The following is a 24,936-nucleotide window of genomic DNA, read 5'->3' on the forward strand; positions in this document are numbered from 1 at the left end:
CTGTCTCCAGCCCGGACCCAGCAGGGCAGGAACGACCTCCAGACAGACGTGTCTCCCACTCCCCTCAACCGCCCTGATGGGGCCGCTGGCGTCCCCGGGAGAGGTGGCAGCGGTCACACGCGGCGATGGGGACCTCAGCCCTGGCTTCCCCGACCCTGCTTGGCTCCAGGGCTGCGGCTGGGTTAGGGCAGAGGCGAGGCCGGCTGGCCTGGGAGGGGTCCCAGAGGGCTGGCCGAGGTGTGGAAGGAGGGATCCTTGGGGAGAGCCCCGGGGGAGCCCCGGCAGCCTCTAACAGGTGGCTGGGTCAGCTTCTCCCCGCTCCCACTCGGGGTCCTTCTGTGGTCAGCTGGGGGTGCCTGTCCATCTGTTGCCCTCCCCCACTCAGAGTGACCTCTGACCTTTGTAGCCCGCCTTTTAACCCTTCCCAAAGCCATCTCGCATCTCTAATTTCCCAGGAAATAGGACAGACAAGGGCCTTCCAAGGGTCTTGGTTCCCATTGTAAGGATGGGAAGGGGGAGCCCTGGACCGGGAGCCTTTGCCTGCTGCCCCCAGCCCTGGTGCTGAAGCCGGGTGGGCGTTGACCGAGGCCCTGGCCCCGACCCCTTCTCTGTGGCACCTGCTCCAGCTACCTCTGGGCAGGACCTGCCCGGCCAGCAAACACTTAATGAAAGTTTCGGCTGTGGTCCAGCCATTGATCAGAGCGGCATGGAGGCCTGGCCAGGAACCAAGACACCTATGAATGAGGCCAGGAGGCGGAGGGTGGGGGTGGGGAATGTCTGCGGAATGGGTGGGAGGGAGGGACCTCTGGTGGCCTGGCCGTGGACCCCCCCGTCCTGGGAGAGGAGACGGCCTGGCCTGTGGGGCCTGACCTGGTGTGGGGCGGTGGGCGGAGCGGGCAGGGAGGTCCTGGGACGCGTTGTCCTGGGTGGCACAGCGACTCTGGTCTGAGAGGAGGAAGTGAGCCCCAGTGTCCGCCCCACAAGGAGGAACTCTCGGGACGTGGAAGTGAGGGGCCGTGTGAGGGGCGTGACTGGCCCAGAGCAGCTGGCCTGAGGGTCAAGGGGGGACACTGACCCTGGGACCCCGAGGGCAGGGGGTGTTGGGTTTTGCCGGGGCAGATGATGAGGGGTGCTGGAGGTGGCACCCCAAAGAGAGGCCCCAGGGCACACAAGCTCTGAACTGTTCAGGGAGATACTGGGGCAGACATAGCAGCCGGGGGCTCTGGCCTGGGAGCTGGGTGTGGAGCCAGCCTCGTGGATACCTGGGCCACAGGAAGAAGGCAGGCTCCTCCCCCGGGTCTGAGGGGACCCCTGGAGTGGGGCTGGGCTCCAGAAGCCCTGGCCCTGTGTCTCAAGGGAGTCCCCACACAAGGCTGGCCCGCTGAGGTCGGAGGGGGCTGGCAGGCAGGGCTGGGGGTGGGGGCTGGGGAAGGGGCCCCACAGAAGGGGAAGCAGCGCCCCCTAGGGGCTGCCTGGGACCCAGCAGATCACATCCTGGCCTGACCACAGCAGGGGAGCTGGTTTTAACTAAAAGACTTTCCCCTCTTTTTTTTTTTTTTTTTTTTTTTAATATTTCAGAGACAGACCAGATACACAGAGAGAAAGAGAGAGAGAGAGAGAGAGAGAGAGAGAGAGAGAGAGAGAGAGAGAGAGAGAGAGATTGTCCCATTCACTGGTTCACTCCCCAAATGCCTGGACTGGGCTGGGGTAAACACCAGGAGCCAGGAACTCAGGAACCCAAGGTGCAGCTGGGCGCTGGAGCCAGGCGCTCCTACCTGGGGGACAGGCAGCCCGGCCCCCAGGGGCCAACACCCACCCCAGACTTCCTGTTTCAATGCATTTGGGTTTTGGCAACGTTCTGGATGCACTTATGGAATCCTTGGGGGCCAGGGTGGGGGGTGGGGGAGATGCCCCGGGTGCAGGGCCACACTCACGTCCACAGAGCGGGCCCCCAGGTGCAGCCCGAGTGGCAGGGGTGACGCCGTGGCCCGCAGCAGCCTCCCACACCCCGCAGGGGTCAGATCACAGGGCGCAGTGTGGCTGCAACCGTGGTTTATTCCCAATGTGCAAAGCTGAACACGCGAATGCAAATCTAACTTAGGAAGCTCTTCGGGGAGGGGGGGTCAGGGGGAGGTCCCAGCACCCAGCAGGATACCGCGAAGTCCCGGGCCCTGGAGAGAGGGGCACGTGGCCGAGGGGCCTGGTTGGAGAGTCTTCCTCATCTAGAAACTAGAACATTTTACTACAGAAGAAAGCAGAAATCATCATGTCTGGGGCAGGGAGTGGGGGAAGCCCTCTGCCGGGGTGGGGTGCGAGGGGTGAGCAGACCGAGACTCGTCTGTCTGTCGGGGGCGAGCTGGTGACAAAGGCAGGCTGGGGGTGGACCCGAAGCCTGCTGGCCTGGCAGCCCCGCCCACCGCTTTCCGGGAGAGGGGCTGTGAGGGAAGCCCCAGGAGGTGCCAGGGCCCAGAGGCAGCCGGGCGCAGGTAGCCCGAACTGGACTAACGGTGGCCGGGCCGGGTAGCAGCTCAGTCGGTGGCACAGCCAGGAGATCTCTGCCGCCAGGGCTAGAGGTCAGGCTGTGGCTGGAGCTCCGGCAGGCTCCCCAGCCTGGGGAGGGGCCCGGGGGGCGGGGCTGGGGCCCTGCTGTAACTGACAGGTTCTTCCAAGGCCCTCCTCTCCGGAGGGGACCTGGGACCTCTGGCAGCTGCTGGGTTGAGGACCAGGGCAGTTGGGGGACTCTCTGGGGAAGCCTAAGTCATCCGTAGCCGCTGAGCGAGCAGGGATAGGGGACGCAGCCATCGGTGTTGCGGGGCGAGGCCCCGGCTGTCACTGCCACAGGTCGCCGGCTGCCGCCCCGTGGTCATTTTCGTGGAACTTGTGCAGGTGGTCGGCGAACCTGGGGACAGGGAGACCTCTGCTGGGACGTGCCAGGTGCCGGGGGAGGGGGGCCGGAGGAGCTGGGGTGTTTCAGGGAGCTCTGGGGCACGGGGCAGGGGCAGGGGGCATCCTCACTTCTTGGCGCAGGTGGCGGCACAGTCCCGCTCCACGCTCTCGCTCCATGCCAGCTTGTAGAGCACCTGTCCAGAGGAGGGACACTGTCGGCTGCCCGCCTCTGGCCCCAGGGCCTGGCCTCCGGGGACAGACAGGTGTCCCAGCCCTGGGGTCAGAGGCGGAGCCCGGGCCAGCCTGGTGGGGAAGTGGCCCAGGCCGGGGAGGCCACAGTGACGGTCCTGGCTGCCCACCCACGTCGACACTCACCAGGAAGACCAGGCAGTGCAGGAAGAGTGTGTAGAAGAAGCCAATGGTGCGGGCCACCTTGTTGGAGAGAACCACGCGGCCCTGGCGGGAAAGCAAGGGGGCGTGTGGGGTACAGGGCGGGGCCTCGGGCTGCAGGAATTCTCAGGGGTGCCCCCCCCGCCGCACTGTTCCAGAATCTACCGTGGACAGTGTGAGCAGAGCGGGAGTCCAGGACCCAGCCGGGGATCACACAGCCCTGCCTGGCAGGGCCTGGGGGGTACCTGCGGCTTGGGGATGGGTACGCTGGGGGCTGGGGTACCTGCGGCTCGGGTACACTGGGGGCTGGGGTGCCTGTGGCTGGGGCTGGTATGCTGGGGGCTGGGGTACCTGCGGCTGGGGGTGGGTACACAGGGGCCTGGGGTACCTACGGCTCAGGGGCAGGTACACTGGAGGGCTGGGGTACCTGCAGCTTGGGGGGGTGGGTACACTGGGGGCTGCGGGTGGGTACACTGGGGGCTGGGGTGCCTGCGGCTGGGGGTGGGTACACTGGGGGCTGGGGTGCCTGCGGCTGGGGGTGGGTACACTGGGGGCTGGGGTGCCTGCAGCTCGGGTACACTGGAGGGCTGGGGTACCTGCGGCTCGGGGGGGTGGGTACACTGGGGGCTGGGGGTGGGTACACTGGGGGCTGGGGTGCCTGCAGCTCGGGTACACTGGAGGGCTGGGGTACCTGCGGCTCGGGGGGGTGGGTACACTGGGGGCTGGGGGTGGGTACACTGGGGGCTGGGGTGCCTGCAGCTCGGGTACACTGGAGGGCTGGGGTACCTGCGGCTCGGGGGGGTGGGTACACTGGGGGCTGGGGTACCTGTGGCTGGGGGTGGGTACACTGGGGGCTGGGGGTGGGTACACTGGGGGCTGGGGGTGGGTACACTGGAGGGCTGGGGTACCTACGGCTTGGGGGCAGGTACACTGGAGGGCTGGGGTACCTGCAGCTTGGGGGGGTGGGTATACTGGGGGCTGGGGGTGGGTACACTGGGGGCTGGGGGTGGGTACACTGGGGGCTGGGGTGCCTGCGGCTGGGGGTGGGTACACTGGGGGCTGAGGTGCCTGCAGCTCGGGTACACTGGAGGGCTGGGGTACCTGCGGCTCGGGGGCAGGTACACTGGAGAGCCGGGGTACCTGCGGCTGGGGGGGGAGGGTACACTGGAGGGCTGGGGTACCTGCGGCTGGGGGGGGTGGGTACACTGGGGGCTGGGGTGCCTGCGGCTGGGGGTGGGTACACTGGGGGCTGGGGTGCCTGCAGCTCGGGTACACTGGAGGGCTGGGGTACCTGCGGCTCGGGGGCAGGTACACTGGAGAGCCGGGGTACCTGCGGCTGGGGGGGGAGGGTACACTGGAGGGCTGGGGTACCTGCGGCTGGGGGGGGTGGGTACACTGGGGGCTGGGGTGCCTGCGGCTGGGGGTGGGTACACTGGGGGCTGGGGTGCCTGCAGCTCGGGTACACTGGAGGGCTGGGGTACCTGCAGCTCGGGTACACTGGAGGGCTGGGGTACCTGCGGCTGGGGGGGGCGGGTACGCTGGGGGCTGGGGTGCCTGCGGCTGGGGGGGGTGGGTACACTGGGGGCTGGGGGCGGGTACACTGGGGGCTGGGGTACCTGCGGCTGGGGGGGGGCGGGTACACTGGGGGCTGGGGGCGGGTACGCTGGGGGCTGGGGTACCTGCAGCTGGGGGGGGCGGGTACACTGGGGGCTGGGGGCGGGTACGCTGGGGGCTGGGGTGCCTGCGGCTGGGGGTGGGTACACTGGGGGCTGGGGTGCCTGCGGCTCAGGGGCAGGTACACTGGAGGGCTGGGGTACCTGCGGCTTGGGGGCAGGTACACTGGAGGGCCGGGGTACCTGCGGCTGGGGGGGGCGGGTACGCTGGGGGCTGGGGGCGGGTACACTGGGGGCTGGGGGCGGGTACGCTGGGGGCTGGGGGGGGCGGGTACACTGGGGGCTGGGGGCGGGTACGCTGGGGGTGGGTACACTGGGGGCTGGGGTACCTGCGGCTCGGGGGCAGGTACACTGGAGAGCCGGGGTACCTGCGGCTGGGGGGGGTGGGTACACTGGGGGCTGGGGTGCCTGCAGCTCGGGTACACTGGAGAGCCGGGGTACCTGCGGCTGGGGGTGGGTACACTGGGGGCTGGGGTGCCTGCAGCTCGGGTACACTGGAGGGCTGGGGTACCTGCGGCTCGGGGGCAGGTACACTGGAGGGCTGGGGTACCTGCGGCTCGGGGGCAGGTACACTGGAGGGCTGGGGTACCTGCGGCTGGGGGGGGGCGGGTACACTGGGGGCTGGGGGCGGGTACGCTGGGGGCTGGGGGCGGGTATGCTGGGGGCTGGGGTACCTGCAGCTGGGGGGGGCGGGTACACTGGGGGCTGGGGGCGGGTACGCTGGGGGCTGGGGGTGGGTACACTGGGGGCTGGGGTACCTACGGCTTGGGGGCAGGTACACTGGAGGGCTGGGGTACCTGCAGCTTGGGGGGGTGGGTATACTGGGGGCTGGGGGTGGGTACACTGGGGGCTGGGGTGCCTGCAGCTCGGGTACACTGGGGGCTGGGGTGCCTGCAGCTGGGGGTGGGTACACTGGGGGCTGGGGGTGGGTACACTGGGGGCTGGGGTGCCTGCAGCTCGGGTACACTGGAAGGCCGGGGTACCTGCGGCTGGGGGGGCGGGTACACTGGGGGCTGGGGTGCCTGCAGCTGGGGGTGGGTACACTGGGGGCTGGGGGCGGGTACGCTGGGGGCTGGGGGCGGGTACGCTGGGGGCTGGGGGCGGGTGCGCTGGGGCACTCACCATGCTGAGCGTGGCCTTGTCCCAGGGGCTGAGACTCAGGTACTTCCTCTGTCGCTCCTGAATGAGGGCGACAGTGACGGAGGGCCCTGGGGTGGGCGTGGGGGCATGGGGCGGCCACGGGGAGGGGGGAGGGACCGCAGGGGGCAGGGGCAGGGGGGTGGGGACTGCAGGTGGGCAGGGGCTGGGACCGCAGGCCTGCAGGCGCAGAGGCGGCCGCGCACGAACCCGCTTGCTGAAGGACGAGAAGGGGTCCAGGCGCTCCTCGTACTGGGAGGAGTAACGCAGCTCCGTGTCATCACTGCTGCCACCCTGCGCGGGGAGAGACGGGGCCAGCGTCACCGGCGCCCTGCCGGCCCAGGGACCCGCAGCCGAGCCTCGGCCCCCTCACTGGCAGAAGGGAGGCCTGGGAGGGGAGGGCCCCCCAATCCCCCGATGCCGGGACTGTGCCTGGTGCCTGGCGTCCTGGGGGCACGGCCCAGGGCCACGGCTCTCCCCGCGGTGTCAGGGCACAGTGGGGGTGTTGAGGGCCCGGTGGGCGCTGGAATGAGCGAGACTGGCAGGGGCAGAGCGGTGGGCGCAGGGGCAGCTTCCCTGGGAGTGTGGGGGAGGCTGCGGGGGGGGGGGGACCCGGAGTGGCCAGGCACCCCCAGGCCGCCCCGCGTAGTTGTTCTACTTCGCAGTCTGAGCGCCCTCTGGTGGCCGCGGAGCAGCTGCAACAGTGGGGCTGGGGGGCTGGGGAGGCCCCCACTCGGTCTCCCCTCGGATGTGGTGGTCTCTGGCAGGCGTGGGGCTGAGAAGAGCCAAGACACAGAAGACCGCCGCGAGGGAGGGGACGGCGGACAGCCCTGCCCTGTTCTCTTGCTGGGTTTCTGGACGTCAGGCCCTATTCTGTTTGGCGTTAGCGAAAATCACCCGTTCCAAACATACTGAAATCCCAGGGCCTGTCCCGAGAGCCCAGCGCCCTCAGGGTGACACTCCCAGGTCTTGGGGCCGGCTGGCAGATCACCCCTCTTCCCGGCGGGGGCCAGTTCAGGCTTGTGGGCCTGGGGTGTGCCGCCACCTTTGACCCCTGTTGCACCTGCTACCTCCAGGGGGCAGAGTGAAGAAGGAGCCTCTCCCAGGGCTGGGCCCTGGGGGCTCCTCCCAGCCTGGGGGGGACAGCTGGTGGGGGAGGGGTGGTCGGATGGCCCCTGCCCCTGCTACCTCTCCCCCCACGCCCGGTACATCCCCGGGCTGAGATAGGGGCCGGGGCGGGGGTGCGGGGCGCCCTTACCCGGCCGGGGTAGCTCTGCAGGAACTTGATCTTCTCGAAGAGTTTGATGTTGTCGGCACGCAGGCTGTCCAGCTCGCCCTGCAGCGCGTGGATGGTGCGCTGGGCCAGGCGGCTCTCCTGCGGGGCGCGGGTGTGAGTTTGGGTGCCTGGGTGCTGCCCGCCTGCCTGGCACTCCTGCTTTGCCTGTGGCCTTCTCCTTGACCTACTGGGCTCTGCTGAAAGCTGCCCTTGCCAGGGGGAGGTCCCCCTTCCACTTGGGCAGAGGGTCCTTCCTGTCTCGTTTCGGGTGGCAATGTAACTCACAAGGCATCAAGACCGCCATGTTTGGGCACACAGTCCAGGTATTCTTAGTGTCCCTACACTGTTATGCAGTCGTCCCCACTGTCTAATTCTAGAACATTCTATCACCCCGATGAGGAGCCCCAAACCTGTCAGCAGTCACTCCCGATTTCCCCATCCCCCTGTCTCCTGGCAACCATCCCGCGCGCCCCATCCCTGTGGATTGACCACTTCCGGCACTTGCTGTAAGTGCCATCACGCCGTTTCCACGGCTGCCAGGCGAGGGGCGAGGGGGCCGCCAGCTCCGTGTTCCCTCTGCTCAAACGCTATCTGGATTTCAAACCGGAAAAGCAAAGTCCCACGGGTCCTCTGGCCCCCGCGGTCACACACACAGCAGCACCACGGCCGGCCACGGCCAGGCTCAGGGGGCGGGGTCTGGGGAGCTGTCGGGTGGACACCACCCAGCTGTCCCAGGCCGCGGTCAGAGGCTCGGGTGGGGTGGGGGACCCCGTGCCAGGGACTCCAGCCCGTTCCGGGGACACACACATGGTCTGACAGGGAGCAGAAGGGTGGTAGGAGCGGAGCGAGCCGGAGAATGGGCTGGGTGTCTGGAGATGGACGGGGGTGCTGGCTGCTCGGCAGAGTCAGGGTTCTTACTATGGCTGCACAGTGACCACAGCCCTGGGGTCAACTTTATGTCGTGCAGGGGCCGGTGCTGTGGCCCAGTGGGGTAAAACGCCGCCTGCGACACCGGCATCCCATAGGGGCACCAGTTCAGTCCTGGCTGCTCCACTTCCGATCCAGCTCCCTGCTATGGCCTGGAAAAGCAGTGGAGGGTGACCCAAGTGCTTGGGCCCCTGCTACCCATGTGGGAGACCCAGAAGAAGCTCTGGGATCCTGGCTTCGGATTGGCCCAGCTCCAGCTGTTGCAGCCGCTGGGGGAGTGAACCAGTGTGTGGAAGGCCTCTCTTTCTCTCCCCATCCTGCGCTGGCTGCCACGTGCCCCCGGGCCCTCCCTGGCCACCCTGGGTTTTCCTTCCTACCACCCCCAGGAGCAAGCCCGGCCCGGCCCTTCCACCGTGAGCACCTGAGTTTTCTTTCAAAGCCCAGCGTGGTACAACCTCCTCCAGGAAGCCCTCCCTAACGGCCCAGAGAACATTGAGTCCCACTGTGGCTTAGGGTCTTTTTGCCCCCAGCCTGCACCACCCCCCCCCAAGCTGTGTGCAGGGGGCGAAGCTCTCACCGCCTCCAGCTCCTGGTTCCGGGCTCGGAAGCGCTCTCTCTGGCTGGAGATGATGGAAAGGAGCGAGTCCACCTGGCCCTCTGGGAGGGCGCTGCTGGCCGCTGCCGAGGGCCCTGGGGTCGGAGGACAGGGGCTTGGGGTCGGACGAGGCACAGGGACTCCCAGCAAACATGCACAGGGCGGCAGGATGGCTGAGGACGGACGTCCGGTGGGGAGCCCCTGCGCCTGCGCCATCGGGGGCCAGGTCCAAGAGCGCCCGGCCCTGTGTTCTGCACCTGGATCTTAGACCCCTGGGCCCCTGACCCGCAAAGGACGCTGCGGGTGCTGGGGGGGCCATGCTACACCCCACCCCCACCCCATGCTGTCCTCCCTACCAGCCTCGGTTCGGCACCATCCAGTCCATCCATTGGTCACTGTCAGGGCCAAGTAGGCGGGGTGGGGGTGGGGTGACCAGGCCCTAGTCCGGGGGGTCATGTGTGTGTGTCGGGGGAGGGGGGAGCTCGCCTACTGCTTTAAGGCTGTGGCTGTGCTGCGTGGGGTGGGGGCCTTGATCTTCTTTGGGGACTTGGGCTCTTGGGACCTGTTCTCCCACCCCCTTCCCCACCCCTGGGTGGTCGGCCCCTCCTCACCATAGAACAGAGCTGTGGCCTCTTTGATGGGTTCTGGAATCTTCTCTAGGCCACGCTCGGCTGCGCCCTGCAGACATGAGGCAGAGATGGGGGTGGTTGTCAAGACGGGGTGTGTGGGGGGGCTGGCCTCAGCGGGGCAGGGCTGGGTGCCTGGCGGGCGCCGAGTCGCTCCTCCGGCCGGTGTCCCAGCAGCAGGGCTGGCACTCAGCCGACTTGGTGGCCACCCCGGCCCTGTGGCCTGGGCAGCCCTAGCTTCTCTCCCAGCCCCAGTAGCTCTTCTGCCCAATGGGGGAGGGGTGAGGTGAGGCTCCGGCCTTCTGCACCCGGGGGTCCTGCGGTCTTTGGCTGTGGCGTGGGTGCGCGACCCTGGCCTCACTCGGTGCCAGCTCCAGGGAGCCCTGTGGCTTCTGCCCTGGGGCCTGGTGTCCCCAGAGGGCGGTGGGGTGGGGAGGGGTCCTGGGGAGGGGCGGGCTCACCTCGGCATCTGGGCGCTGGATGGACTGGATGGTGCTCAGGTCCTGCTCCAGCCGGGCGATCAGCTCCCTCTGCTCCGCGGCGGTGGCCACGGCCTCGGTCACGTGGCTCTGCAGCTCCGCGCAGCGCCCTGTGGTGCAACAAACAAGACGTGCCCATCAGAGGGGCCCTGGCCAGACCCTCGGTCCCGCCCCACTTGCTGCTGCCTGCAAGGCCATGCGCAGACCCCAGCCCTGGCCCGGGAGGCGTGTTCCCCTGGGTAGGGGGAGGATCCCAGGTCAGGGGTGTGGGAGAGATGAGGTGAGCCTGGCCACGCCCTCACCCCAGGGGGAGAAGAGATGCTGGGGAGGGTCCCCAAGCTAGCAGCCACTGCATCAAGTCTGGCTCTGCTCCTGGCTGTGTGACTCTGGGCACCCAGATCACCCTCTCTGGTCCCCATTTGTAAAATGATGACCACACGCCTTGCGCAGGGCGAGCTGTGGGGCTGCAGACAGGGTGACCGAGGCCACAGTACTTTGCAGGGGTGGGGTGGGGGGGGGCAGACTGCATGGCCACCAGGGGGCACTGTGACCTCAGAAATACCCAAAGACTCCAAGCTGCAGGCAGCCACCCAGCTGCCCCGTGGGCCCTGGCCTGGCTCTGCACCTGGCCCCCACCTCCTCCATCTCCACGGTGCCCACCACGAGCCTAGCCTTTACACCACATGTAACGGTTGGCTCAGGAAGAAACCACGCCCCCCGTTTTATGGATGAACAACCAAGCTTTCCCAGCCCGGGGCCAGAGCCGAGCGCGTGTCCCCCAGCCCCAGCCGTGGGGAAGCCTGTCCCCACGCTAGTCTCCCTGCTCCTGCCCTGAGCAGGTTTCTCCTTCGGGCTTCCCGGTGGGGGGGGGGCTCCTCTTTGCACCTGGGAGCTGTTGGTGGAAGTGAGGGACCCTGGGGGCAGAGGCTGGACCCAGGGCAGGACCAGGCTTGGCTGGAGGGCTGGAGGGGTCTGCCCTGGTTGAGTGACCATGAGGTCACGGAGGTGGCTACTCCCCCGGGCCTGTGAGAATGGGCAGGCCCGTGTCCCGCATGGCTGGAGGATGGACTTGAGGGGAGAGTCTGGCTGCTGACTGAGAGATCTGTCAGGCCCCGGGACACTTCACAGAGGTGAGGGCCTGGGCTGCAGGGGCGACAGGTTCTGTGTCCCCAGGAATGGCCACACACAGTGGCCCATTCACAAGCCATGCCGGGTCCCAGAGCAGGCTCAGGGGAGCAGAGGGGACCCGGCTGTGCCAGGGGAGCCTAAGGGGAGGTGACGGATGCCCGGCCAGAATGAGCCCTCCTCCTCTGGAGGTATGGCACACAGCAGGTGCACAGGGAGCCAAGGGCCGGGTCACACGCCGGTGAGACCTTCCTCGGCCAGTCGGCCAGTGCACTACTGGCAGCGGCTGCCCCAGTGTGGTCTCTGCCAGGCCCCCAGGCCCAGGGAGGCTGAGGGGTGCCTGTGCCTACTGCTGCAGGGCTGGGCACGTGGTCCTCACTTGTGTGTGGTGACATGGGCATGCGCAAGGGGCCCGAGCAGAGACCCTGCCTCCTAGGCTGCTCCTAGAAGGAACCAGGCCGTCCTGGCATGGGCCGGGGTGTCCGGGCAGCCTGGGGTGCAGGGCTTGGGGTGCAGGGCTGAGGGCTGGCCGGGGTGCCTGGGCAGCGGCGAGAGCCCCGGCAGAGGGGAGGCAGGGAGGCCAGGGCGCGAGGCTGTGGTGAAGGCGTGGGGAGGGCCGGGGCCCGGAAACCAACCCGGCTGGATCCTGGGCGGGATCAGAGCTCTGTTTGGCAACCATCGCTCAGCACGGGAGAGACAGAGGCCTGGAGTCTGGCTGGGTGAGTGAGGGACCTGGGTTACAGGCCCAGGGAGGGGTGAGCTGAACTGGCCTGCATCCTGGCCCTGGGCTTTCGGGGTAGTCGTCCCATATGTGGAGCCAGGCAGTGCAGGTGCCCGTGGGAGTTGTAGGGGGGCCGGGAGGGGGCTGGGGGCCTGAGGCTGGACATGCAGGCTGGGGAGACCCCCCAGCTGGCAGCATACAAGGGAGCCCAGGGACAGCGCTGTGCTGACCGCGACCAGAAGCTCATGGGGTAACATTGCAGCAGGTGCCACTGAGACCCTAAGAAGCGTCGGCCGGAAGTGGGGAGACGTGAGGAAGTGGGTTCAGGCAGCCACTCCGGGGTGGGGGGCTGTCAGCGAGTAAGGGGGAGTCCTCGGCGTCTCAAGCGCCAGAGAGGCCGGGTGAGGTGACGGCCTCTGTGGCCCTGCTGGCCGGGTGGGTGGGGTGATCCTGGGAACAGCGGGGGCATGGTGGGGACGAGCCTGCTCGGGGCAGGGGTCTGGAGGTGACTAGCCACCCAGCGAGGGCCAGAGCCCACGGGCAGAGCCTGCGGGTGGCGGCAGGGGAGGGGCGAGGGCGTCCCAGCCACCCTTCCTTCCTTCCCACGCGTGCGGGTGCGTGTTGCTCTCAGCACGGGAACACACGTGACGCGCGTGCCTGTGCATCCCTCCCCCCTTCTTGGGTCCCACGGCCCCTCCAGCAAAGCTCCTGGGGGAGGCAGCCCACGGCCAAGGGTCCAGTTCCCCAAACCCTCCCCAGGGCACGCGCTGGACCTGCTGAACTCCGCCCTTGACCCTTGACCTCCCAGGCCCCTCCCCACTGGGCCGCGCCTTCTGTTCCCCACCAGGATCTGCGCCCAGGGTCTCTCATGGGCCTGCCCGCCCTGCAGGGGGGAGGCAGGCAGTCCGCCCCCTCCTGGGGGGTGCCTGCACTTGGAAGCCTTAGCTCGGTTCCCCGCCGCTGGGGTGCAGCCCCGTGTATTCGGCATAGGCGGAACCCGGGGTGGGGCGCTCCCGAAACCTCTGTCACTCGGGTCTCATTCTGGTTCTCTCCTCCACGCACAGTCCCAGGATCCAGCCGCTTCTCACCACTGCCCCCCTGTGGGCCATGTCACCAGCATCTCCCAGAGTCTCAGAAAGCGAGACTAGACCAGCCTCTGTGTGCGCGCTCAGCGGCTCCTGTGTCGCTCAGAGTAGAAGCCAAGGCCCACGCGCTCTGCCTCTCCCTCGTGCCGCCCGCCCACCTCCTCGCCTCCCACGCCCGTGCTGGCTTCCGGACACAAGCACAGGGCCTTTGCACCGTGCAGCTCTTCTCTCTCCTCTGCCAACACTGTTCAGATGCCAGGGTCTAAGGGGGACTGACGCTGACTTCCTGGTCTAACTGGAACCTCTCTACTGGCTCTTCCGATCCGGCCCCTGGCTCTTCTCCCTTTGCACCGGTCACCTTCCAGGCCTGGTATTGGGGCTATGGCCCTGGCTGCTCCTCCCATGATGACCCCAGTGCCCAAGGCTGTGGCAGCACTCCCGCGAGGTCGCAGCCCCCTCCCCTCGACAGCAGGGCCCCGGGGGCCGCCCTGCACCCATGCCAACCAGCGCACACTTGCCCGGAGGCATGGGCCGGCCTTCGTCCACTGAGGCCCCTCCCCACAGGCGTGGCTGGGACAGACACTCCCAGTGGCACCAGCCTCCTGCCCCTGGCGCCACCCTGCCCGGCACAGCTGCTTGTGGGTCCCGGGTTTCGCCTGGCCCCTGTGCACCTGCTGTCCCCCGTGTACCTGCTGTCCCCCTGGCCTGTCAATGCCTCTTCCTGTGTCGAGGCCACCGCTGCAGTGCCCTCCGGCCCTTGCCCACGTCGGTGCAGACGATGGGCCGCGACCTGAGCTGCTGTCCTACATCCTGTGCTGTCTCCGCTCCGGGCTGCCGAGCAATCAAGACCTCTGGACACGGAGCCTGGAGCACAGCGCCCGGAGCAGGCCTCAGCCAGCATCTGCCGGATACGGCAGCCCCAGAGACCAGGGCCTGGCCTCACCAGCTGCTGGTTGCATCAGGCCAGGCTGCCAATGCACCTGGTCCAGAGAGCCACGCCCTTGACGGCAGGGAGCGGCTCCCGCAACCACAAGAGGAGGCCATGAGCCTCTCACCGGCAGCCGCAACTCACCCGCAGGCGGCATGGGTCCAGTGGGGTCTCGTGACCCTCTTATGGCCCCGCCCCAGCGCGAGGAAGACACACCCACTTGTCCTTTCAGGGAAGGGTCGACCAAGGCTGGTGGCTGCTGGAAGATGCCGGGGACTGCGCCGCGGCATCACCCGACCCCCGAGACGCGTGGGGTCCTCAGACCTCACTCCCTGGGGCCCCCCACTGCACCAAACAAAGCGGCTCTGCCGTTCGCACAGCACCCTGCTGGAAACGACCAAGGCCCAAGTCAGAACTCCTCGTCAAAGACAGAACGCCAGGACACCTGCTGGTGGCTGCGCACGGGCTGGGCCCCCACCCCCATGAGGGGGCTTCGAGGATCTCACGGAAAAAAATGAAATTAAAAGATGTTTGGGGGGGCCGATGCTGTGGCACACTGGGTTAAAGCCTCCGCCTGCAGCGCTGGCATCCCATATGGGTGCTGGTTCGAGTCCCAGCTGCTCTACTTCCCATCCAGCTCCCTGCTCACGGCCTGGGAAAGCAGTGGAAGATGACCCAAGTGCCTGGGCCCCTGCACCCACGTGGGAGACCTGGAGGAAGCTCCTGGCTTCTGGTCTCGGATTGGTTCAGCTCCAGCGGTTGCAGCCCTTTGGGGAGTGAACCAGTGGATGGAAGACCTCGCTCTGTCTCTCTGCCTCTCTCCCTGCCTCTCTCTCCCTCTCTCTCTGCTTCTCTCTCTGCCTCTCTCTCTGCCTCTCTGTAACTCTGCCTCTCTGTCACTCTGCCTTTCCAATACACAAACAAATCTTCTATAAAGAAGCATATCGTGAGCTGGCGTCATGGCTGGCAGTTGGTTACGCCACCATTTTTTTTTTTTGACAAGCAGAGTGGACAGTGAGAGAGAGAGACAGAGAGAAAGGGCTTCCTTTGCAGTTGGTTCACCTCTCAATGGCCACTGCGGCCGGTGCATCGTGCTGATCTGAAGCCAGGAGCCAGGTGCTTCTCCTGGTCTCCCATGCGGGTACAGGGCCCAAGGACTTGGGCCATCCTCCACTGCACTCCCAGGCCATAGCAGAGAGCTGGCCTGGAAGAGGGGCAACCGGGATAGAATCCGGCACCCCGACCGGGACTAGAACCCAGTGTGCTGGCGCCGCAGGTGGAGGATTACCCAAGTGAGCCGTGGCGCTGGCCTCACCACCATCTTTGACACTGGCATCCCATGTAGGGCGGGGTTGCTGGTTCAAGTCTGATCCAGCTTCCTGCTAACGCACCTGGGAAGGCAGCCGATGGTGGCCCCGGTCCTAGGGTCCCTGCTGCCCTTGTGGGACACAAGGATGCAGTTCTGGGTTCCCAGCCTGGCCTGGACCTGGCCGTTGCAGGCATTTAGGGATGGAACATTTCTTTCTCCCTTTCTAATAAATAAAATACATAGGTCTTAAGAAGTCAGAGCTCTGCGCACCGTCTTTTTGTAATATGCCTTTCGCGTGACCTTCCCGAAGGTCCCGCACATGGAGACGGGTGGCTCCACACTGGGTGGTTGGGCCTGGATCAGCGGGCAGCCACTGGGGGTCCTTTCAAACACAGCCATGGTGGGAGGACTGCCCGTGGTCTAACACAGGTGCCTCAAAGGCCCACTGCCAATGTCTATGACATAAAAATTGTGCAGGGATTTCTTCGGTCCTTAAATAAGTGGATTATTAAAAATTATTTATTTTATTTGAAAGGCAGAGTTACAGAGAGAGAGGGAGAGAGATCTTCTATCTGCTGGTTCACTTTCCCAGTGGCTGCGGTGGCAGAGGCTGAAGCCAGGAGCCTGGACCTCCATCTGGGTCTCCAATGTGGGTGCAGGGACCCAAGCACTTGAGCCATTGGCTGCTGGGAGCTGGGTGGGGAGCCGAGCAGCCGGGACTTGGCCGGGCGCCCACATGGGATGCCAGTGTCTTGGGCAGCGGCTTCGGCTGCTGCGCCACCGCGCGGCCCTGTGTGGGTTTCAGAGTGGTTCTGTGCCAAAATGAAGTTATCATCTCTCTCCACTTCCCAGGAACTTGCTGGGGCTCCCAGGTGCACCTCGCCTCACGCCGCCCTGGAGGGCTGTAACCACGCTTCCTCGGAACATCAGACAAAGCCCGATTCTGCTCAACCCGTGCGGTGGTCGGGAAGGGAGGTGGCCAGGGGCAGGGCTGACTGTGCCGTGGTGCCGTGGGTCAAGCCAACGCCAGCGACGCCCACATCCCATATGAGCGCCGGTTCCCACTGCTGCACTTCCCAGCCAGCTCCCTGCTAATGTGCCTGGGATGGCAGTGGAGGATGGGCCAAGTGCTGGGGTCCCTGCCATCCACGTGGGAGACCCGGATGGAGCTCCAGGTTCCTGGCTTTGGCTTGGCCCAGCTCTGGCCATTGGAACCAACCGGGGAGTGAACCAGCAGATGGAAGATCCCTCTCTCTGTCTCTCTAACTCTGCCTTTCAAATAAATACACTAAATCTTAAGCTGAGTTTGATATACATTGTTTGCACCAGCGGAACTTTTAGGCTTCACCCTTGCCAGAACCCCCCCCCCCCCAATCATGGCATTTGGGGAGTGAACCAGCGGATGAAGACCTCTCTCTGTCTTTCAAATAAACAAACTTTTCTTTCTTTTTAAAGAACCTAGTGACAGCTCCCAATCAACCACTCGAGTCCCTTCCGACACAACAGACCTCCAGGGGACAACCCCTCCAGAGCCACACGCCCACAGCCCAACCCCGCGGCCAGCTCTGTAGCCCCCGCCCCGAGCCCTGCGCGCCGGCCAGCTCCCCTCTCCGGAGCCATCATTCCAGAAACCCACAAGACACTGTCCCTCCGTCCCCTTCCGGCTCCCCCGCCATCACCAAGGGGACGGGGGAGGACCTGGCTTGCTGTCCTTCACGGCAAAGCGAGACCTCACAGAATGGGCTGTGGCCAGGTCAGGCACCCGGTCAGCCAGGCCAGGCACCCGGTCACCCAGACCCCTCTCGGCAACACGAGCCAGCGATACAGGTGCCAGGTCCCCTGGGGCGGGGAGGGGGGACGTGGAGGCCACCGGGGGGGGGGGGGGCCGGCCAAGAGCTCGGCTCAAGGGCACTGACAGCAAGGGCGACAGCAGCAGGACACAGAACCGGTGCCCCAGGTTCCCGCAGCCAGCCCCCCCAACACCCCGGCAAATTCTCCAAGAGCCCCCTTCCCACGCCACCCCGACTTCCTCTCCCCAGACCCCAGAGGTCAGTGTTTGCTGCTTGTCCTCGGGCCGGGCCACTGTGAACAAAAACAACCCAGACGTGCTTGTGTTTGTATAAAAGATATTTACTTCAAGGATCACACCTAGGGTGCTAGTGGGTAATACATGGTGTGAGTTTCATTCAGTGGTATTGCTTCTCCGTGTCACATAGGGACCTTGTACAGTGCTGAAAACAAACATCTATGGCTAACCAAAGACAGAGAGACAATGCCGACGGGTACCCCCCCCCCCCCACGCCAGCCGGATCGACTCGACTCAGTGTGGAAAACAAAGAAATAAAATCTTATTGGAGATGAGTTGCGGTCACACAGCTGAGGCTTCTCAAAGCTATTCGTGTAAAAAAAAAAAAAAAGAAAAGAAAAAGAAAAAAAAGACGCCCTTTTTTTTCTTTTTCTTTCTTTTTTTTTTTTTTTTTTCCTTTTTGGTCAATTGGAGTCTCTGTGAGAAGTAAAGGAAGATGGCCTGTGGTCGGTGTTGAGTCTTAACCAACGGGCTCTGAGAACACGTAAGACTTAGCGCGCTACAGAAGACAGAAAATACTGCTCGGGTGTAGACGCCGCGGGGCGCGGGGCTGTCGCCTCTCGTGCCGCTAGTAGTCTAGGGAGGGCCGGCGGCCCCGCTTGCTCGAGTAGTTATTGCACGGGAGGACGGGACGCGGGGCGGGGCGGGGGGCGGCCGCGTGGCTCCCCACCCCCTTCTTAGTTTACGACAAGTTATTCTCAAATGCTTGAAGAATCTTTTGCAGGAATTCTCACGTCTCCAAAATGCACAGCATTTTCTGAGGTTGGCGGGGGGAGGTGGTCTCAGAGGGTGGGACATGAGATGCCCGTCTCCTCCACAGGACGGGCAGAACACCGGGTGGGTGGCGGGTGGAGAAGAAATGCATAGACTAATTATAGAAAAATAAAATAAAAATCCTTGAGGCGGAGGGGGGGGGATGGAGGCCATGATTTCAGTGGAGGACTTTCTCTCAAAGAAACAGAACACAATCAGGCCCCCCACCCCCATGTCAGAGAAGGTCAAGGTCAAGGTCAGGGCACGCAGAAGGACTGGGGTAGACCTCCTCCTGCTGGGCCGAGAGCTCCACCAACAGCCTCAGCCACCCTCACGCTCCGGGAGCCTCGGAGCCCCACGCCCCCGACCGACTGGGGCTGTAGAAACCTACTCACACATGGCGGCCCCGGGGGCGTGCATCCCTGCCTGGGGCTCGCCCCAACTTCCTGAACCTAGAAGGCTTCACAGAGGCTCTAGGAGGCTTCGGGGGACCTGAGCTTCCTCCGTGCCCCCCACCCCAGCCCCCACCACACAACCCCCCCCCACCCCGCCCCACCTGGCACTTCCGCACACCGGTGGGCTTTTGTTCGTGAACTCTGGTTCCTAACCGTTAGACACGTGGAGGCCACTCAGGAGCCTGATTCTGCTGGGGGGGGGGCGAACCCCTGGGCGCCCCCTCCCCCTGGCACTCCCCCCCAACACTCTTCAGTTCTCTGGGGGCGGGGAGGGCGGAGGCAGAGGGCATCGACCACCGGAGTGACAGCAAAAACCGTTTATAACGACGACACGACACGGTCCTGATAGGGACTTCGACCATCAACCCAAAAATAAATAGAAGAGGCTAGACGGCGCTTCTTTCTTCTCCCCCCTTCGAGGAAACATCCCGTGGTCACGCACGCGGGCCGGTCAGTAGCAGAAAGTTCGTCTCCACATGACAAGGGTAAGTGCGGGAAGGGGTGGCCGAGGTCTCACAGACGCTCGGGAAGGTTCTTAGCTGCTCCCCGCCCAGGCCCACCCAGGCCCGCAGTTGGGGCCAGAGCCCCAGGGCAGGAGGGGCCCTGCACACGTGCCCCCCGGCTCGGCAGTCAGCCAGGGGTGGGCTGGGAGGCTGGAGGGGGTGAGGGAGGCCTGTTCCCCCTCAGGCTCGTCAACGGCCTCATCCATGACCTGTCAGCCTGCTGCAAAGCTGCCTTGGGGTTCATTTGGCGTGCAACACGTGAGCGCTTACAGACCCAGGGGCACGACATCTATTGCACAGAGCTCTCACACGCACTCATCTACTTAAGTGCTTTCTGTTTAAAGCAAACCACAGAGGGAGGGGAAAAAAAAAAAGGACAACAAAGAGAAAAGGGGAGAGCGGCAGGAATCGTGAACTGACGGCGTCGGCTCCGCGCCACCTGGGTGCGTGGTGCCAGATGCCGTCCCTGTCCCCGGAAGGGGCCCCCAGTGCTTCTGTCCACGCTGTGCTTGTAAGTGCTTGCCAGAGGGGTGCGGCCGTGACATTGGGGTATAAGGCACCTTTTTCTTTCTGATTACAGAAAGCTTGACATGAAACACACAGCATACTCTGCGGGAGAAATGAAAGCCTAGACACACTACAGGAATTACAGTACTGCAGCCTTGACGTCGGGACGTCTCTAAACAAACGCAAATGACCCACGGAAAGCAACGCAAAGGCATTAGAGAAGGGGAGGGTCGCGGGGGGCGGGAGGGGCAGTGCACACGTCTGCATAGCCTCGCGTTTGTCACTCATACTCGCCTGAAGACTCAGGATTCTACACCTACAATGCCCAACTTTTCAAGTTAGCATTTGGGAGGAGACCGGGCGCTTTGGGAAAATGTCTTGTTAAAGCTACATGTCAGACTTCATCCAAACACCAAAACTCAACAAGATGCCACTGACGCCGGGGACCTGGGATCCGGGGCGCGGGAGTGTGTGTGTGTGTGTGTGGGGGTGGTGGGTGGGGTGGGGGGGTGAGGGCTGAGGCCTGGGAGGGAAGGGACGGGCCCCGGGAGTGGAGCAGACAGGACGAAGGCGCACTCCCTTCTCTGTTGCCAACCGGGAATGGGGTGCCCAAGCCCGTGGCTCCTGACTCCCTCTCCTTGTCCACCGGGACAGACCCTGAGGGTCCTGGCTGGGGCTTCCGCCCCACCTCTAAGGGTTTCACAGGCTGGGCTCTTTTTGGAGCTCGGTAGCTGGGGACTTGCCTTTTCCCTTTGCCCTGGAAATTTTCATCTACAGAAGGGCAGAACGGGACGGGGCTGGGAGTTGTGTCAAAGCAGATCACTCTCAGCACACAGGTGTGCGAGCCACACAGGAAGCTGGAACTGTCAGGCAACTGAGTCTCAGACTCCACCCTGCCCTGGTGGTCGGGACGCCCTCCCCCACCCCCTGCCCCGGACAGCACAGAAGCGCGTCCGCGTTCCCCGGATAATGCCAGACCCTTGCGTCTCCCCCTCTCTACCCCGAGCACGGGAGCCGGTGCACCTGCAGGCGGCCAGCAGCCTGGGGGCTGGTGTCCTTTGGCTCTGGGCAGAAGCCCAGCTATCGGGAAGAAAGGGTCATGTGGTCGGAGACCCTTTCTGGCCCTCGGGACGGCTGGTGTTGGCAGGAGAGAGCTGGCGGTGACATCAAACTAGGACCCCTGCCAGTGCTGGAGACAGGACAGACACAGGGTTTGGGGCAGCGCGGAGGGCAGCCCAGGGTCAGGGCTAGGGCTGGGATGGACAGGAACAGCTCAACAGGGAAAGGTGGGAAGCAACACGGGACCAAAGACGGCGCCTCCCAGGCCTGAGACCACGCACGCCCCCCGTGGGGCACACAGCTTTGAGAGCCTCAGGGACAGGTGCAAGTCAAGAGCCAACCCCACGCGCCTCCCAGAGCCCCCGCCGCCACCGGTCCCAGCCGCACGAAAAACCCACCCACCAGGCCGAGATGGTCCCCCCCACCCCTGCCATGAGGTGCGACAGCACACGGGGAGCACAGGTTAGTGAGGTAGAAGGGGACGAGCGAGCGAGGAGTGTGAGGGACAGGAGCCACCTCTCGGGCCTGCCCCGCACAGCCTTCGCCTCCCACGGGCCCCGCGGAGGGGCGCCTGCCGGTGCATTTAAGGCCAAGGCTCGGTCCGGGTCTCGCCCGTCATCACCCCCTCCCTGGACTTGGTGCTGATCCCACACGGATGGCGCGTCTTGCCCTCGGCTCCCCTGCCAGCTCTCAGCAATGGACAGCGTTGCATAGAAGGCCCACAGAGGTCACAGACGGCCGCCGCACAACCGGCAGGACGCACGCTCAGCAGGAACGGACATCCCGGCCTACCTAGGCCGGGAAGGCACCTGACTGCGAGCAAGCCCACCTGCTCACGCCCGTCCCCAGCTCTCAGGGCAGGCGGCCACACCTGGCGCCTTCCCTCTGCGGCGCACACACCCTGCCTCCCACTCTGCTGGCTGGGGCCTGGCCCTGGAAGCAGACAGGGTTAGTGCCCGACCTCTGTTGCCTTCAGCCCCGGGCCCGGCCTGACAGCCGGCCGACCTAAACATCCAGGGTGGACAGGGAGGTGAGAACAGAGATGGCGACAGGAAGGAAGCCGGGAGGGAGGCGTTTGTGCTTTGTGCTAGGGAAGTGACTGCGGCCCGGGGCAGCACGGTCCAGGGTCCCCGCATGTGACGCTGGCCCAAGGGCTGTGCTAATCCTCTCTAGAGAGAGGTCTAGGGGACAGAAACCGGACGCCTCCAGGGACCCCAAGTCTCCTTTCCTGGGTTGGAGGCGAGTGGGCCCCTGGCTAGGACAGAACCCACACGGCTGCCACCTCCCACCCCACAAGGGAACCTGCTGGGCAGGAGCCGAGCATCGGGAGGCCGACCGCGGCCGAGGACCCTCTAGTGAGCACCGAGAGGCCGCTGCACGTGGTACAGCGGAGCCTCGTGGCTAAGCGTTAGTGTTCTGTGTGGAGGTGCTTTCCCCAGGGGAGGGGCCCTGTCCAGCTTTTGAAGCTGACAGAGCAGGGGGAGGAGGAGGAGGGGTGGGTGGGCTGCCGAGGGGAGCTACTGCTTGGATGGCCAGCCAGCGGGGGGGTAACCATGCGGAGGGGGCGCTATTCAAGGCACTTGAATATTGCTTTTCGAGACCAGAGGTGAACCTGCAGGCGCCCGCCCGGGGTTCAGGGCCAGCACGGAGGGGGAGGGGGGTGCACTCCTGCCCCAGTTTCTGTTACTTAGTGGCAGCTCATAGAAATAAGACAGTGGTAGCATAACACAAAAGAGTGTGAGGTTGGGGATCTCAATTTCCAAAAAAAATAATAAAATAAATAATAAGAAAAAAAAACAAACACAGAACTGCAAGCAAAATTTAACCAACTGATTGTATCGAGCACCCAGATGTAAGTCTGGCCAAAAAAAGTAAAAAAGACCAAAAAAAGTAGACAGAATGGAAATCAACAACAATCTGGTTAAAAATTAAAATTGAAGAAAAGAAAAAGAACAGGGCTAAATTGAAAAGAACAGGGCTAAATTGCTTAGAAGAGCCGAAGTGGCTGTCGGGCTGCCTGGCCACTGGGGTGGACAAATCCACACTTCTCGGGGTCTTCCCATTGAACCCAGGGCGGGTAACGGTCACACCGCGATCCCCCGCCCGCCAGTTCCCGATGCTCACGAGAACCGGACACCGAGAGCTGCAGAGACCGCGCACCCTCGCTTCGGGGGGGCCCCAGGGGTACCTGGCGGGGACCTACGCTTCCTAACTCCGGCCCGGTGTCCAACCCGCTCCCCTTCCACGCCTCCCTCTCCAACGCCCGTCTCGTGGAACCCGATTGCCAGTTCCGGAACCGCTCAGCCGTCCAGAGACGACCGCAGGGCCTGCCTCCCAGCCTCCTAGAGCCTTCTGAAGACCTCGCGTCCACCAACGGGCAGTGTCTTTTTGTGTAGTGACTCCTAGATCTGTGAAAGCGTCCACTAAATGCTGCGGCTGCAGGTTCACTAGACTGTAAAGGAAATCCGTAATTTCTAAAAACGTCATGCAAGAAACGTGGTTTCACATCTTACAGTCAAAGTCCTACGCGTTAATGACAAGCACACGGAGGTGTAACAGCGGGAGCATACCTGTAAAACCGGAACTCCCTCCCACCCCCCCCAATCAAAAAAAAAAAAAAAGTAATATTAATTAAACTTAAGAAACAATGAATGCACCATTAAAATGTCATCCAAAGATGTTGACCTAAGACAAAGGTTTCAATGATACACGATACGTTTTCAATCAGTAATATACAGTATGACGACTACATCTTGTAAATTATACCCAATACTGCCGGCAGTCTACCCCTCTAAAGAATATTTGCCCCTCTCATCCCTTCCTAACAATCAGATAATAAAATACAGCACCTATAAATAAGCAAAAAAAAAATAGATATATATACCGAAATCATCTATTGTTAGTTTAAAGATATGGCAATAAAGGAGTGTAAATTAGCCAACTTGTAGAAGCCATAACTGATAAAACAGCTTATTGAAAAAACGTGGCAGTAATGCACTCTCTATGTGTGCACAGGTACTTAAGAAAATACACAGACGTATAAAATTGCACACACACACACGCTCACGCACACTCGCACCCGCCTCTAGTCTCACGCATCTACACATAGACAACAGGAGGAGTCAGAGACAAGTTAGACTTGTGATTTGTACTTAGACTGCCCTAAACTGTGCATAAAGCAACTTCCCAAGAGGCGAAATGGAGGAAGGGCAAATGGCCCGGCCCGGGGCCTGAGGGCCGCCTCTGCGGGGGTGGGAGTGGAGCCCGCCGCCCCGCGCTCTCCCTCCAGGGGAGGGAGCTTCCCACGAGGTCAACAGGGCCATCAGTGCTTTCGGTGGGAAGACTGGGGGACAGAGGGAGTACGCGGGGTGGGGGTGGGGGTGGGGGGGCTGCCCAGGCCCAGGGAGCTGCGTCCCTGGGGGGAGGGGGAGGCCCAGAGGAGGGGAGGTGCCTTCTGCCACCCGGGGGCCCACCCATTTCTTGCTTTCTCTGGAGGCTGGCACACGTGCAGACGCACCACCACGGACGCAGACAGCATAAATTAAATAAGGGTGAACAGGAACATGCTACAGTTCTAACTTGTCTCCTAACCCTCCGGATGAGGTCTGATCAGCGTGCTCTGCGGTTAGAGGTTAAAAAGCAGATTATAAAATACCTAGATTCGGATCTTTTTTTTTTTCTTTTTTTTTTTTCTTTTTTTTCTGTCCTGATTTGGCCTAGAATGGAGTGTATTAAACAGACCCTGGCCAGAAAAGCCCAGGGTCAGTTAAAGCTATGGATCAATGTGCACTACGTGTCAGGATTCTATTCACGTCCAAGAAAACACTACCTCAGCTACCACAAAAATCAGAGTTTCCTGATGTGACTTTTCTCTTTTGTTAAAAAATAGGTGGAGTAAATGTGTTTTTTTTTTTTTAATCTTAATTCAAAGTTTCAAAGGAGAAGATTCTTTTCTTGAAAATATTTAGGAATCCAAACTAGTGTGTTTAGAGTCGGTTTGACTGTGCAATCTCTTAGTGGCAACTGAACAGCTACAAAAACTTTCTTTTTTTAAATTTTTTTTTCTGAAAAACCCCCTCCCCCCCTTCCTGGTTTAAGAAGATAATAGTGTATTATCGCTCTGAAGCCATTAGATGGCGGATAAAAAGCCCCCTTTTCATATGTGGGTTTGATTTTTTTTTTTTTTTAGCCCACACCACGAGGAGGGCACAAGGCAAAGCTGTAAGAGTTATTCCAGAACCTGTGGAAATCACTTAGGGCAATAAAAAAACACTTCAGGGTACAAAAAAGCTCGACTACACATTTCCGTTTTCTTCCTTGAAAACACGACATAGATTGGGCTTAATGCTCCTGTTTTCTATATGCACCTTGGCCTATGGCGATTTTGCCCTGTGGCCCGCAGGGCGCTGAAGTGCG

The 24,936-nt window shown here is 63.2% G+C and overlaps 1 protein-coding gene across 3 annotated transcripts in view; it reads right to left on the reverse strand.

Annotated features, from left to right (window-relative positions):
• Positions 1-2,041: 2,041 nt before the first annotated feature.
• CUX1 (cut like homeobox 1) overlaps positions 2,042-24,936 on the reverse strand; it is a 318,547-nt gene continuing 295,652 nt past the window's right edge. For all 3 annotated transcript variants that reach the window (XM_062179575.1, XM_062179574.1, XM_062179573.1), the window contains exons 15-23: positions 9,972-10,099; positions 9,496-9,562; positions 8,867-8,979; positions 7,345-7,461; positions 6,297-6,380; positions 6,072-6,128; positions 3,262-3,342; positions 3,016-3,080; positions 2,042-2,899 (exon numbers count right to left, since the gene is read on the reverse strand). In XM_062179575.1, the coding sequence (XP_062035559.1) occupies positions 2,830-2,899; positions 3,016-3,080; positions 3,262-3,342; positions 6,072-6,128; positions 6,297-6,380; positions 7,345-7,461; positions 8,867-8,979; positions 9,496-9,562; positions 9,972-10,099 (782 nt within the window). In that variant the 3' untranslated portion in view covers positions 2,042-2,829. The remainder of the gene's footprint in view (positions 2,900-3,015; positions 3,081-3,261; positions 3,343-6,071; positions 6,129-6,296; positions 6,381-7,344; positions 7,462-8,866; positions 8,980-9,495; positions 9,563-9,971; positions 10,100-24,936) is intronic.

This window comes from Lepus europaeus, chromosome 21, assembly GCF_033115175.1.
Source record: "Lepus europaeus isolate LE1 chromosome 21, mLepTim1.pri, whole genome shotgun sequence".
Lineage (NCBI taxonomy): Eukaryota > Metazoa > Chordata > Mammalia > Lagomorpha > Leporidae > Lepus > Lepus europaeus.